The sequence below is a fragment of the Ammospiza nelsoni genome, chromosome 15 (genome assembly GCF_027579445.1).
Source record: "Ammospiza nelsoni isolate bAmmNel1 chromosome 15, bAmmNel1.pri, whole genome shotgun sequence".
NCBI classification, from domain to species: Eukaryota; Metazoa; Chordata; class Aves; order Passeriformes; family Passerellidae; genus Ammospiza; species Ammospiza nelsoni.
The window spans coordinates 11,758,992-11,773,925 of record NC_080647.1 but is presented as its reverse complement, the minus strand read 5'-3'; the positions used below and the strand labels follow the sequence as shown (position 1 = coordinate 11,773,925).

At 39.9% G+C, this 14,934-nt stretch overlaps 1 protein-coding gene across 2 annotated transcripts in view; it reads left to right on the top strand.

The window, feature by feature from the left end:
- CHRDL1 (chordin like 1) overlaps positions 1-14,710 on the top strand; it is a 37,903-nt gene extending 23,193 nt beyond the window's left edge. The window contains exons 5-12 of one of the 2 annotated variants that reach the window (XM_059482739.1): positions 358-503; positions 1,260-1,353; positions 3,397-3,464; positions 4,149-4,323; positions 7,571-7,765; positions 9,462-9,629; positions 10,731-10,820; positions 12,088-14,710. In XM_059482739.1, the coding sequence (XP_059338722.1) occupies positions 358-503; positions 1,260-1,353; positions 3,397-3,464; positions 4,149-4,323; positions 7,571-7,765; positions 9,462-9,629; positions 10,731-10,820; positions 12,088-12,218 (1,067 nt within the window). In that variant the 3' untranslated portion in view covers positions 12,219-14,710. The remainder of the gene's footprint in view (positions 1-357; positions 504-1,259; positions 1,354-3,396; positions 3,465-4,148; positions 4,324-7,570; positions 7,766-9,461; positions 9,630-10,730; positions 10,821-12,087) is intronic. The other variant, XM_059482738.1, reaches the window with a different exon arrangement.
- The last annotated feature ends 224 nt before the right edge of the window (positions 14,711-14,934 follow it).

The window sequence follows — 14,934 nt, the reverse complement described above, 5'->3', positions numbered from 1 at the left end:
TGGCTCTCTCTTGGCAGTCCCATCATCATTACTGCTGCTCCTCTACCTAAAGGTTTGTGCCTGTAGATGGCAAGGAATGATCCATGCCCTGTGGCACACCTGAGACAGGGCCATTAGTGCTGGCCTTGCAGTTGGTTGTCAGCATCCTAGGATTAACTGGGACAGTCACCTCAAAGTGTCATTTACCAGAGTTCAGCAAGGTAGTAGCATATCACTTGTACTTGGCAGTATCACAAAACTTGTCCTTCCACAATAAAGAGAGATTAGGGAGAAGGGAAGTTTTTCCTCCCCTGTATTTATGACACTGTGAATTTTCAAGAACATTTGCATGAAATGTTCCTTTCCCCTTGCTTCCAGAAGACTCCCTTTTCTCAGTAAGCAGCAAAATCACCGGGAAATCCTGTGAATACAATGGCACCACCTACCACCATGGAGAAATGTTTGTGGCTGAGGGCCTTTTCCAAAACAGGCAAGCAAACCAGTGTGCCCAGTGCAGCTGCTCAGTAAGTAACATGATTTGACAGATCCCTGCTCTGTCTATGCTCCAGTTCTCCCTTCTAGAAGATATGACACTGAAATATAAGCAATGCATAGCAAAGACCGGGAATTGAGAATTAATGATGAACTCATGAGAGTGCTCAGAGCTGGTGAGAGTGTGCAGTACCTGGTAAATAAATGCTAGATGACCTCTTAAACACAGTGCCTAGTGCATACTCTGCATCTGCTGTGACCTGAGCTCACAGTGCACAGGCAGCAGGTAAAATACTGCTGCTTAGCATATATAGAATATTTCCCTTCAACCTAACTGGAAAATATAGCACTAAACCAATGACTGATTTCATTTAGACTGAGCTGATAAGTAAAGAGCCCCAAGGCTGGGAGGGGACAGCACTGAGCTGGCACTGGGCCACAGAGCCATTCCTGAGATGTCACAATGCAAATCCAGTATATTTGAGCAGTCACCCAGTGACTCTTCAGAGCATGTCTGAACCAAAACATCCCTCTCAATCCAACCAGCTCTTCAGTATCAACTACTGGCAGCTCTCTATTTCCTCTCATAAAATCATAATCATATTCTTCATGAACTAATAATTGCATAGGCCAAGTACTGAACAGACTGTTCTAATCTAATATTCTGCTTTTTGCATAGAGTGTCATTTATGTAAACACAGATTTAAGCATGTCCATAAAAAAAAACAATATACAGTACCAGACAATCAACAACTCCTTCTAAATTCCCTTTTGTATTTTACTGGCAGGAAGGAAACGTGTACTGTGGATTGAAGACATGTCCCAAGTTAACTTGCTCTTTCCCAGTTTCTGTTCCAGAGTCCTGCTGTCCAGTTTGCAGAGGTACGTTCAAGCCCAGTCACAGAAGGACAGGCTCTGAACTTACTCTTCCCCTTTCAGAGCCTTGTCTGTGCACCAGCACTGTCAATCAGGACACTTTCTCCAAGTTTCCCATTTAATTACAATCCAATGCATTTTGGGAAATTACTCTGTGAGTGCCAGCAAGGTAACATTGCTAACTTTGTTTTCCAAAATTGAAAGAAGGTGAGAATGCTCTCATGATAAAGTTGCATCCCCCTAATGAGGCAAATCAAGGCTTCAAATGATGTATTGAAGTAGCTGCCATTACTTTGGCTAGAGAAGCTTTGTAATAAAAAGATGAGATTCTATTTGACAAGTTAGCAGACCTACTCAAGTTGTGCAAGACACGAGAATTTAAATTCAGAGGCAAGGGCAATTATTTGAATTTAAATTAGGTGTCAGACAATACTCAGGTGACTTCAGTATTTTACTAGCAATTGCAATTTAGATCTTGTGGACACTTGATTCTAGGGGCCTTCCCAGCCTCTCTGAATGTCTAAACCTAACTGTCTGTCTAAAAGCCCAAAATGTCAGAATTTCTAAATGTATTTTATCTCACTATTAGTATTATGGCACTTGAACCACCACTTTCAGGGTATCTAAGCATCTATGGCCTGTTCTCAAAGCTGCAGATAAGCACTTACAGGTACCTGTGCTTTTCAGAAGTGCCACTCAAAATATCAATGATGCCAGGATGCTTTGAAAATTTCCCCTGTTTGCACCTTTGTGCTGCTTCATTCTTTTGATATTCTGCTTGTTTGAACTCAGTGCTATTGCATGGTAAAAATAAGGAGTATTATCTAGTTAGTTGTATACCTTTCCCTATGGTGCAAGAGCTGTGAAACACAAACCAGCATAGTCCCACAGCACCTGACCTGAGGAGTTGGCTGAGTGCACAAACTGAACCAAAAGCTCTGAGCAGTGGAGGGCTGAGCCAGCAGGAAGGTACTTGAGAGTGCATCAGTGCTAATAAAGCAGCAGGATGCAGAGAGAGCTGTATGCATTTTGAAGGAATGAGTCTTGCACAGAAGCTCTGTAGTCCTGTCAGTGCAGCAGGGTGACAAAGCTGCTTCCTCTGGGGACCATGCAGTGGTAATTAACTTATGTGTGGCACCATGGAGGAGCTGAGCTGACCTCTCAGGAGGGCAGTGCTCTGTGCTGTATTAACACATCACCTCAGAACAAGGATGAGGATCTCTCTGCAGTTCGCCTTGCACAGAGATTGTTCCTCATTCTTTGCCATGTTATTCCACAGCAACTTTACAAATCTTGAAACTTTTTGCCAGACAAGCTGCTTGTGAAGCCACCTAATCTCAAACAAGCAAAGTGATAGTTCTGTTCCCAGGAAGAAATACAGTGATATACTGTTTTAATTGTAATACACTGACAGTTAATTAAAGAAAATCCTTGTTAATTGTCTGATGTCAGTTACCAGGTAGTTATTTGAGCTGTATCTGAAACCAGCCTCTTCCAGTTACAAAAATCGATTTGACTTTGAAAGTATCAAACATAGCTGTGCAGTAAACCAGCCTTACACTGGAGAAATCAGTCACATCATTCACAGTCACTAATGAGAAACCAGTTCATTAGCATTTCCATAGCAGGGCTGAGATTACGCACTAGAGGCGACCCAATGTCTGCAGTGATCCAGGGCTTTTTAAATGTAGTCTCCTGTCTACTGCTCTTATTTAAAAATGGTAAAATGATCATTTATCTCATAATCTACCTTGTCCTTTTCAATATGGCAGAAGCTCTTTTATCTTGCTGCTCTGTTTTCTATGACATGCAAACCTAAACAAAATATTTGCAAAGATCCAGCACAGCTCACGGGGAGGAAACTGTGAGTCAGTTTCTGCACCCTGCACGGCCAAGTATATTACTATCAAAATATGCTGATTTTCATATTCATTCCTTGCTACTCACTAGAACCTAATACAGCTGTAAAGCCAGGTGAGACTTTTCCCCTCTGTATCTCCCAAGGTGTTGCACAGTTACTCCTCTAATACTGTTCTGCTTCATGTACAGGAGATGGAGAATTATCATGGGAACATTCTGATGGAGACATATTCCGGCAGCCAGCCAACAGGGAAGCTGTAAGTGGGACCTACAGTTTAAAGACAGACTTTCTTGCTGTGCTGGGCATGGCAGTACATTGGGGAAAAAACAGAAAAGGATGATAAAGGGTCTGAATATCTACTGCTTCATTCTGGGCTCTGTGAATCTAGCCCAAAACAAGTTTCTTTCACTCAACCTGAATTCATGAATAATGCTGAATTAGAGCAAGAGCTCCTGAAGTCTCTGGATTTGTTTTTTTCTGGATATGCTCTAAAAGAATTAAAATTGACAGCATTGGTTTGCTCTGCAAGAATTGCTTTTAAATAATAATTGCAAATACTTGCTTCCAGTTCACATACACACATATATTTACTATAGGGCTTTACTGTCTTTGGTGATAAAATTATCCATTAACAACTTACTGCTCAAGAGATGATTTTTATAACATTTGGAGAGAATCTGTAGGGCTTTTAAGCATTAGGTGTACTACTTAAATACATGAACTTTGGGTGAGTGGGAAGAATCATGTCTATAAAATAAGGGCTGTAATATGAAACCTTCAGGCTCATGGGCATTTAGGAAAATGATTCTCTGAAAAGAAGCAGTGTTTTTAGAAAACATGCTATGCACTACTACACCTACTTTTATCCAGCAGTACTCGTTCCCTACTCCTGCCCCTTGCAATGAGACATTGACTCTCCTCTCTCTCTCTCTGTCCCCAGAGGCACTCCTACCCCCGCTCCCATTACGAGCTGGCAGGCAGCTCAGGCAGGCAGGCAGTGAACGTGCCCCGATTCCCCAGTGCCAGGAGCAACCGCGGGGTCCTGCCCGACCCCCAGCAGGCCTCGGGAACCATCGTCCAGATCGTCATCAACAACAAGCACCGGCACGGCCGAGGTAAGGACAGGCACTTCTGCTCTGGGTCAGGATCAGCCGCCTAGAGCTCAAAAAGACCTCTCAAAATATACAGCAGGATCTTGAAAATTTGCACTGATATTGAGAAATCTGATGCAAATCAGGGAGGAAAAAGCAATATGCTATGGAGGATATGAAATTCCTTCTTGACTGAGATCAGGTCTGCCTATATGTACAACATTGCATTTCGCTCTGCAAAAGTAGTGTTGCTCTCTGAGCTACTTTGTGGGATTGTGCACCACAATTCTGAGAGCTCATGTGCTGGCTGCCAGGGAAGTCAGTGCTTTGTGTCACAAAGGACACCACAATGCCTTTAGATTCACTAACTTGTTCACACAGTGACTTGTCCTGGAAGAAATTGTTTGTGACTATTTTCTTTACACTCTCCCCTATTTTGTAACTTTTACAGCTGCAAACAGCTTATATTTCAACTGCCCTGCAAATCTCAGACCATAAAGCTTTGCCACAGTATCAGGCCTCCAAGACTTAGCAAATTATTCTCACGAAAGACAGTCTCATGTCTTCCCCCACCTTAAACAAGTTTCCTGAGACAGTGGGATACAAGGGATATCTCCCTCCCCTGTGACCAACACAAGAGGCAGACTAGGCAATTAGCCTGTACTGGATGCCCAAGCTGTAGAGAGGCAAATTTAACCAATGTAATGATTGTCACTGTAAAGAATCTTTTAGTGCCTCCTTCTAATAGAATATAGGACATGCTACATTTTGGGGACAGCAGAATTCTAAGCCCGTGTGGCAAACCATATTCAATTCATGCTCCTCATGCACTAGAGGAAAGACAAAAATAAAGGGAAAATACCAGTTCACCAGTAAGTGGGACAGCAGGTTTTGTACAGTAAAAAGGTTGGAATGCTCAGTTCCCACAGGGGGTGTACCTCTGTGAACAGAGGTCTGCAGGAACAGGCCTAGGAAGCTATAAAAGAAATAGCTGTAAAAACACATGCTCAGAAGAGCATCTATCCATAAATACCAGTCAGCATAGTTAGAAACTACCACAAAGAGTTAAAATCCCTTGTATTAGGGCCAACTAATCTTTTAAGGTATTAACTAACAGAAGGAATGTTGGCTATAGGATCTTTATTATCCACCTGAACAAGCATGAAAAAGCATTCAGATCATGCCAGTGTTTTATGGTGAATCTAGGAGCAGGAATCTCCACACAGTGCAATGTCTTTGACATGTAATTTGCACATGAAGACATCATCAAAGCAGTTTCTAACTGACTTGTTTCAGCAAATAAAGGACATACAGACGAGCAGCATATTTCTGCATGCAGTCTAACTTCAGACACTCACTGCCTGGAGAGTGTCTGAGAGATCCCCATGATGGAAACAGGAATGCTGACCATGTGTTTTCTTTTGTTCCTGTGCAATTAACAAGTGTTTTAGTAATTAATGCACATGTCCCTTGAGACACATTTCAACAAGTTCAAGAACAAACTCACAGCTCTTCTGACATGCAAATAATGTGTGGTTGTGAGGATACAGATTTCTCATTCTGAGCATGAAGAGCACTAAAAACAGGAGAACTAGAAGTTATTTGCCAGTATTTGGCTTCTACTAGAATCTTCATCTCCTGCCTTAGAGTATATATTTAATTGTTCTGTGTCAAAAACCCCTTAAAAGACAGAGTATGTATCCATACAATGTCATGTATTATCCCTTCATCTGTCAGGGACAGCTCAGAAGTATTTATGTCCATAAAGGATCTGGAGAACTCTGGCTGGGGGAAAAGAAGTCCATGGAAGCACACAAATTAGCAATAGTATGCTATTTAAGCATATAAGAAGCCTGCTGAGCAGCTGAGTACTTACCAGTTTTTTCATTTTTAGTTCTTTCTCCCATGTTCTTAGTTTACAGATAAAACTTCACTTTTATTTGAGAAACAAAACTGTTTCCTATCTCTAAAAAAATCCCATGTCTTAAAAAAATAGTTAAAAAGTAGCAAATTACCAACAAAATGATAGCATAAGCTCATGAAAGACATTGCAAAAACACTCCCCATAAATCTCAGTAACTCACTAAAATATATAAACCAGTTGGTTACATCTGTTACCAGTTAGATATAAATTTCAGATTACAGATAAAATTTAAATTGCTTTTGAAAGTTACGGGCAAAATAGGAACATATTTTACAAATAAAAAACATTAATAAAAATGATGGCATATTAGAAGAATTGGAAATATTTACAACATATCCCAGCTCACTTTTGTTGCTTTTAGAAATCAGGCAGTGCCCTTTCTTTCACCTTGTTAGGATTAGTTTGCATTTTTCTTTGTGTTTATAAAATATTTAAAAAGAAAGAAGTAGGATTTATAGGACAAATGGAAACATGGTGTAAAGTGATTTAATTCCCATCAACTGCTGGGTGACCCAAAGTGGCTTCTACCAGCATGGATTTTTCCACTCTCTTTGTGTCAGCTGTATTTCTCTGAATCCCAGGGGCTCTGATGAATAAATATTCTGAAGTTCTTAGAAGCTTTTGGAATGAAATTTCAGTCCCTAATGAATCTTTTCAAGTTTTCTTGTGATTCCAAAAGCCAAATGAATTCATATACCTATTGACATACATATTTCCACAAAGGAATTAAACTTCATTTTGCAAGTATTCTGTGTTTTTTTTTCCTGTGTGCTACATAGCAGAATTCTCATGTACAAGCAATAAAAGGCCCAGGTATCACTAATCCAGCCAGCTGATAGCATTGCTCTCACTGCAAAGGCTGTGTTCAGCAAATGGCTGGAGCTGTGCAGATGACTCAAATGACATGAACCTGTTGTCTCCAAATTCAATTCAAATGCAGCCAAAGCCACTGTAGCAGGCTGTGTCCTGTGTGTGTACTGAGAATATAAGGGGAAGAAGTGAGTTTTCTAAGCTGGTTAATGCATAACTGAAATGCATGAACTGGGGTGGAGGGAGCTAGTCAGACACTTGACTTTCACTGTTTTCCTCAAAACTTAATGGACTTCAGCAGAGTTGGCATCAAGGAAAAACTGCTCAGAAGAGGGTGACCATGGGCTCAGACTCATTTTAAATAAAGGAACTACAAGTTAAAATTAAAAAGCAGAGAAATAGACCTGAGATGCTAACAGATGATGTATAGAAAGACTACTTTAAACAATGAGCATGAATTAAATGAATATTTATAGACAGGTAGCAAGTGAACGTACCTTTTCCACTTGAACTTTTTCTTTCTCTTTTCTTCTGTAGTTTGTGTTTCAAATGGCAAAACATACTCACATGGTGAATCTTGGCATCCCAATCTCCGGGCCTTTGGAGTTGTAGAGTGTGTGTTGTGCACCTGCAACATCACCAAACAAGAATGTAAGAAAATTCACTGTCCAGAACAATATCCCTGCAAATACCCTCAGAAAGTAGAAGGAAAATGCTGTAAAGTCTGTCCAGGTAAAACAAAGTTGATCACAGACCACCTTTTTGCTGTGCATGTTAAAGGGCTTGGCTCAAGCCTCCTGACCACAAGCTCTGATGTGAACAGCAGCAGCAGCTGTGCCATGTTCCAGTGTGTGTGCAGGGGCCTCAGTGTGAGACAGGCAGAGCTGCCTGGCCACCTCTCCTCTTGCTGCTGCTCCTCACACAGGGGACATGCTGCTGGCACATGTCCTTAGCAGTCACTGCCTTTCTCTCTGCTGTTAACACAACTTCCTGATGCTCATTTCCAAAGAGAGTATTACAGAAATGTATACAGAAAGTTCATTACTGCCAAAAGACTCCCATCCTTCCCCCACTACAGTGCCAACAGAACCTTCAAATATTTTCCAGCTTCTAAAATCCACATGGAGATAACATCATTTCTGCTTTTTAAAATGTACCAGAAGGATTCATAACTCTGGTGTCAGTTACATAACTTAATCCTTAAAATAAATACTAACTTATCACAGCTTTAGTATTGTGTCTATGCTGCACTAATGATAAAACTTATGTAGACATTACTAAAATAAATGCTTACAGCTAGTGAAAAATCTCCTAAAAGGATTCTGCTGATGGTTTTGCCAAATGAAAAGCCATGTTTCATGTAATAGAAATGGTAAAGGACTGTCCAGCTTCCTTATGTGCCTTTAAACAGTTCCCTTATGTACCCATTTCTGTGTTTGTTTGGTGATGCACTGGGCAAGAATGCTCTGAGGGAATGAGCTGCTCAGCCACTGTAGAAACATTTGTAGAATGCACACTTCCCATCTTCTCCTGATAGTCTTGCTTACTGGGAAAAAACCACGATGCAGTGGCAGTAGGCAGCCAGGAGGTGTGTATCTGGGTCTTTTGGATACTTGTGAAGCAGAGATCCACAGATTTCATTGGAAGAACAGCCAACAAAGCCTGGATAGCAGGCTTCAATAGAAAAATTCATGGCAAAAAGGAGGTTACTGCCTTGTTTTTTGAGATCCTATGTACCCATTTTTAAGAAACCTGAACCTTTTCCTACAGTCTGTCTTGTACCTATGGAGATGTATTAATTGTTAAGTGTTTCCACAAAAAGTGGTCTGAGCCTCTAAGTTGCATCATCTCTCTTATATTCCTGCCCAACTTTCAATTGCAAACAGAATAATTACAATTTCTACTCAGTCTCTACAACTTTACCAGGTGGGCAAGGGATAATGTGTGCTGTGGCTGGCTCAGGCTTGCACTGGCCACATGGCTGCTGCCAAGCAAAATGCAAACCTCATAGATTCTTTTCCTCAGCAAAACATTAATTTGGGTCTCTTCATTCTAACCAACCACGAATTTTCATTTAGTTCTTTTACTACCCTGAGATTTCTAACATAATTTCAAAATATGCTTGAAAAGTAGACAACAGGTTCAAGACTTGCGAGGAGTCTCTCAGACCACATTGTTGTACACAGCTCATTCCCTTAGGAAACTGGATTACAAGTATAAATACTGTCTAACCACCATGGACAGGCTACCAGAACGTGGCACAACACTGTTAAGTGTCTGTGTTAACAGCTGGAGATGGATTTGTGTGGCCATACAAATGAACATTCTACTTTCAAACTAACCATCCATGGCTATTGATGCCAAGTAAATTCTGGAGGACTTGATTATAGCTGTAGTATGTGCTCTGTCCTTTTTGTTTTTTAAACAGAAGATGTGCCAAGCCAAACCTTTGACAACAAAGATTACTTCTGTGGGAAAGAGACATTCCCTGTCTATGAATCCATTTTCACAGAGGAAGGAGAAACCATCAGGAAAATTGCAATAGAGATTGAAAAGCCACCTCAAATAGAAATACATGTGTGGACAATTAAAAAAGGTGAGTTGAGAAAGTTCTTTTTTTAAACAGTGTATCATCTTCCATTAAAATCCCAGGATAGTTTACAGATTTTAAGCATTTTGCTGTTCTTTTGGCTCTTTAGGATATCACTATTACACAACTTCCAACATACTCAAATATTTCTGTACAAAACTGATTAGAAACACACAAAGCTGTAGTTCTGCTAACTCCTACCCTTCATTGGGAGCAAAAGCACAATGACAAACAGGTTTTCAGTATTACTTTGTGTATTTTATTGCAGATAAATGGGTAGTGGGGTTTGAAACAAGTACCTGGAGGCTCTTACTTAGGATGGACGAAAAAGCTTTTCATTGAAATTGGTCTGCCCTGTCTGCCATGTGATGATACACCCATGATGGTGCATATAGAATATGGCCAAAAATGTGTTAAGGATGGAAACAATATCTTTTACTAGACTAACTGGTAAAATTAGAACAAAATAGAGAAGATTCAGAAGCCCAAGCACTACTGCAAATCATGAACTTTCAGTGTAATAAAAATTATCTCCAGCTTCATAAAAATCATCCCTATCTACTTGAAGCAAAAAGCATATGATCCTCATGGGGAACCCTCACACAGTGCACCCTTTTGCATGGAAATGATGCATCTCTAGATGCTTTAAAGGAAAAAACCAAGGCCAAAGTGGGAGCAGAAAAGAAATCACAAAACACTGGGTGCTTCACAACTACCTTGTGTGTTAAAAAGCCACAAAGCCTAATAATGATTTGACAGTCATGTTGCCTGCTGGCTCAAAATGGTATCTGACTGCAGAATTATGCTGTTTTTCTCCAAGACACCGGGACTTTTGGCTTCTGTTGTAATCATGCATTTACTCATAATTAGGAAGGATTCGATGTTTTGGAAAAGAATTGGCTAATTCTCACACCCCTCACAAACTCACTGCAATCCCAGTTTCACAGGAGAATAGTTTTACAGGGGAATAGCAAAAAAACAGAGGGATGGAGAAACAGAATTTAAAAAATAATAGACTGAAAATTTTATAAAAAGGCAGGACAGCACTCCAGGTTTAGAACAATGGGCACATTCCAGTAACATGCACTTCTCATTTCTTTGCTGAAGGAATTCTGCATCACTTCTATGTTGAAAAATTGTCCAAGAGAGAATTTGAAGGACTTCCTTACTTCAAGTTGATAACAAGGACAACCCTTAGTAAGTAAAATTCTGACCTACTGAGGTTTCTACTCTCCATATAATCATAGCCATGAAAAACATTCTCTGTTACTCATCCCAGTCAAAGGGATGTACTGAATTTTCCTCTAGTATATGATCACAGCATTTGATAATTGAGATTTAAGTAATCGAAGTACAGCAATTTAAAATATAGATACATATAACAGTAGTTCATGTACTTGCTGTCTTAGTCTCTTGCGTTTTGATAAAGTACAATATAGGAGCTTTTCTGCCCATGCTAGAGTAAGTCTGAAATATGACTAATGTCAGCACAGCTGCAGAATTTGGATTTATTTATGTAACATGTCAAGTTACCCCAGTGTTTTAGAAAGTAATTTAGAAGGGAAAAAAATCAGATATTTTTAAAGGGATTCTACATGCACTTATGTTATGTTTGAAAGATTACTTTCCTATGCTCTTAACATCTTCATTATTAAAATATGTTTTGTGAAAGGACATGTACTACTTTACCACTCTTGATTCAATTTGGTTTTTTTATTTCATCCAGTTTGAGATTGTGACAGTAGTTAACAATTAGTAATTCAGCTAATTTGCTAACTGAAATAGGATGTAGATATTTTTAATTCCTAGTTCTTTCATATTACAACTTGAAATTTTTTTCTATAACTTTTTCCCTAGTTAAAAAGTCTTTTCCCCAGAAATAATATATTCTTAATTGTTACAGACCTCTTGAGATACAGATATGCTTTCATATAAAAAATTCCCTATTTTTTGCTGTCAGCCTTCCATAAGCTTGTCATTGTTATCTGCAAGGTATTCTAGTAGCCAGTAGTATTCTAGTTACCAGGACAGCATGCATTTCTGTTACCACTATCATTAATGTGTAGAAATACTATTTTCCATCACACTTTGTATTAGGCACAGGTAGGAGGAGTTCACAGCACATGAAACATTTAGCTGTGTTGCTTCCCAGCTTTTAAATACTTTGGTTTACCAGGGTATCTAGTGTCATGAAATGGTTGAATAAATAGAGCCAACTTACAGGACTACTTAATTAAAGAAAATAGTAATATTCTGATCCATATTTGTTTTTTTTAACAAAGTTATTTTGCATGGAATATGTTACATGGTTGTAAGATGCTTCGAATATTTTCCATGGGAGGATTGGACATTCCCTCTTTGACCATTGTGAATCAGTTGGTTTGCAGAGTGCTTGTAAATGTCTTCTAAGTCCCTGTGCCCTTTTTTAAGTCAATATCTGTCTCCTTTGTGTTTTTGTTTTCAGGCCAATGGAAAATATTTAGCGAGGGAGAAGCTCAGATCAGTCAAATGTGTGAAAGCAGAGTGTGCAGGACTGAGCTCGAGGATTTGGTAAAGGTTTTGTACCTTGAAAAGTCTGAAAAGGGTCACTGTTAAAGGAGACAGCACTGGAGGGAAAAACACAAGAAAACTTCTGAAAACTTGGATCTGCAGCTGGACTGCAGGCTTATTTTGCTTAAGTCAGCAGTTGCCCTAAACCCTAAAACTATAATGCAGTAATTATTCACATCATGCACAGCAAATTTGCTGCTTTATGTGTAGTGGTCTGTGTCAACTGTTCAAATATCTCCTCCAAAAGACTAGAAGGCTCTGTGTTACTGGTGGGGGAAGGATAAAGAAAGACTGTGCTTTCCTAGAGTTGCATTTCTTTACAAGTTAAAAAGAGAAACCAGAACATTTTTACTATTATTATTTGGCAAGTTATTCAAACTAATGAAAAGAAGGATGCCTAATAAATGTGCAGGAGCTATGGAGAGCATTATATCCTGTCCTGATATACCATATCCTGTCCTGATAGGGTATAATTCTTCTGAATTTATACCATTTCTGGTGTTGAAATGACTCATGGATTTCTTGTAGTAGTGGAGGAAAAATAGGAGTGGTACAATGTTCACGTTGGAGACATAAAAACCAGATTTAAACTAACAGACTCCTTAGCAGCCTGCCTTTGGAATGATGTCTTGTAGTTGAGCAAACAAAGTCCATAAACTGAACAGCAGGTGTTAGTGGCAATCAATATATTTTTGTAGCAATTGGAGTAAATGTTGGCTTTCAAGTGGTTTTCACTGTTTCTTCCACCCACTTCTCTAATAGTGTTAGCTCCCTATAATAACCCTAATAACTTCATTCTTCTGGGCCCTATTTATACATGCTCTTGGCTGGTAAACCACCTTCTAAAGAGATGTGGCAGAAGGTGGTGAAGTACTTGCAGTATTTTCAAAACACCTAAACCATTAAAACGCATGATTAATAATGCCTTAAAAGTTGTGACAGAACTTAATTTATTTGTTCTGAATTGTTGCAAACATAATCTTCATTTTTCTGAGGGTGACGTCTCAATTCTCATGTGTCAAGAATAGTTCTCTCCCATGACAAACAAAAACAGCTATAGTCTTGTAGAGCACAACAAGCAGCTGCTTGTTGTGACAACTGTTATCTTCTCAAATCTGAGAGATTCTGTTAAATTTAGTATAGCATATCTACAGTGTGTTTAAGAGAATGACTTTCATCTGCAGAGTAATTATAATAATTTGAAAACTATTTTCACCAATATCCTGCACTGCCCTGTGGCTGCAATATTGGATTAAATCCCAAGATGCAAGTGACTCTGCCTGCTTTTGCTCCCATTTTCTACTCCACAAGCACAGGAATAGTGCTGTTCAAACACAAGCTAGGAAACAAAGCTTTATGGAAATGGCCTGAGCCAGGGGCTGGAGCTTTACAGGGAGTGAAATCAACAGTGACAGGAAGGATTTTGAGGTTTGTCATTCTGCCAGTGACAGCACTCAAGGGTGTCCACATTCCTAAAGGGATGAAATTGTGGGAGAGGTTGGTGCTGAATGCCAAAAGCCCATTCAGGCAGAGCTTCACCATGGTGAGGGGATCCTTGGCTGAGGCAGCAGACCCTGGCAGCCTCCATCAGCAGTGCAGGCCTCAGGACCAGGCTTCTCCATGGCACCCAGGGCCTGGCCATGCTGTGTGTGTGAGTGGGATGCAGAGCTTCTCAACAAAGAGGAGCAAGTGAGGAGAACAGACATGAAGGTGAAGGAAATGCTGAAGGGAATTAGGAGAAAACATCCAAGGTGATGTCAGGACCACCCTGCTGCCCCTAGGGCTGGATAGAGAGCAGATGAGATTTGGGCATACAGGCCATTTGAAAGTGCAGCAAGTTGAAATGCAGGAACACCTGGCTAAGAGAAATCCTCTATCACTGTTCATGAAAAGGAGAACTAAGTGAACTGTCCTGCCACCTTTCCAGGGGACTGATACTTCCATAAATCCTGTTCTGGTGTTGGAAAGGGGTGTAGCATATCTAAATAAAGGCCCTAAGACCTCACTGCACCAGAGCTGCAGTGTAACTGTAGAAGAAGCAGTTTGGCATGAGAAGCACTCATTGCACATGGCAACTACTGGGTTGAAATGTGCTGCAGGACTGTAAAATTTTATTATAAATCTTTAGGAAGAGGTTCTGAGGAATTGTAGTGTTCTGGTGAGAAGACCAACAGTTGATTTCTCACCTAACAGGCATTGTCTGTTTGTAGCAGTAGCTGGTGGCAAAAGACTAAGTGGAAAGTGTACAGTGTTTGTAATTTTTTTATAAGGATGGCAACCTGCTTTTTTGGATTTGTGACAGGACTGGTGGAATCCAGATTGTGTATTTATTTTATAATAAACACTTCTTAAGAAAAGCAAAAAACAATCATAAGCATCATTTAGTAAAATGCAGTGTTGCGTTTTTCCGGTTTCTGGTCACTAAAGACAACAAAATACACAGTGTCATGTTTTGCATTCTCTTCATGAGATGTATGTCTGTTACAGTACTTATTTATGTACTTGTTGTATCACTTTGACCTGGTTTGATAAATTAATAAACTCTGAAGTTGATAATAAAATAAGATGGTTTGCCTAGGGTGCTGTTTGTTCAAGGTGTTTGGTTTCAGCTCCCTGTTTGCAGGTGGCTGCTGGCACCTCAAGGTCTGATGCCATGTGCCCAGCTGGGTGCAGTGCATGACTGCCTGCTGTGAAATCAATACTGAGATATGGAAGATTCAGACTAGAAAATACCCAATTTAATTCAGCTTTCACCTACCCA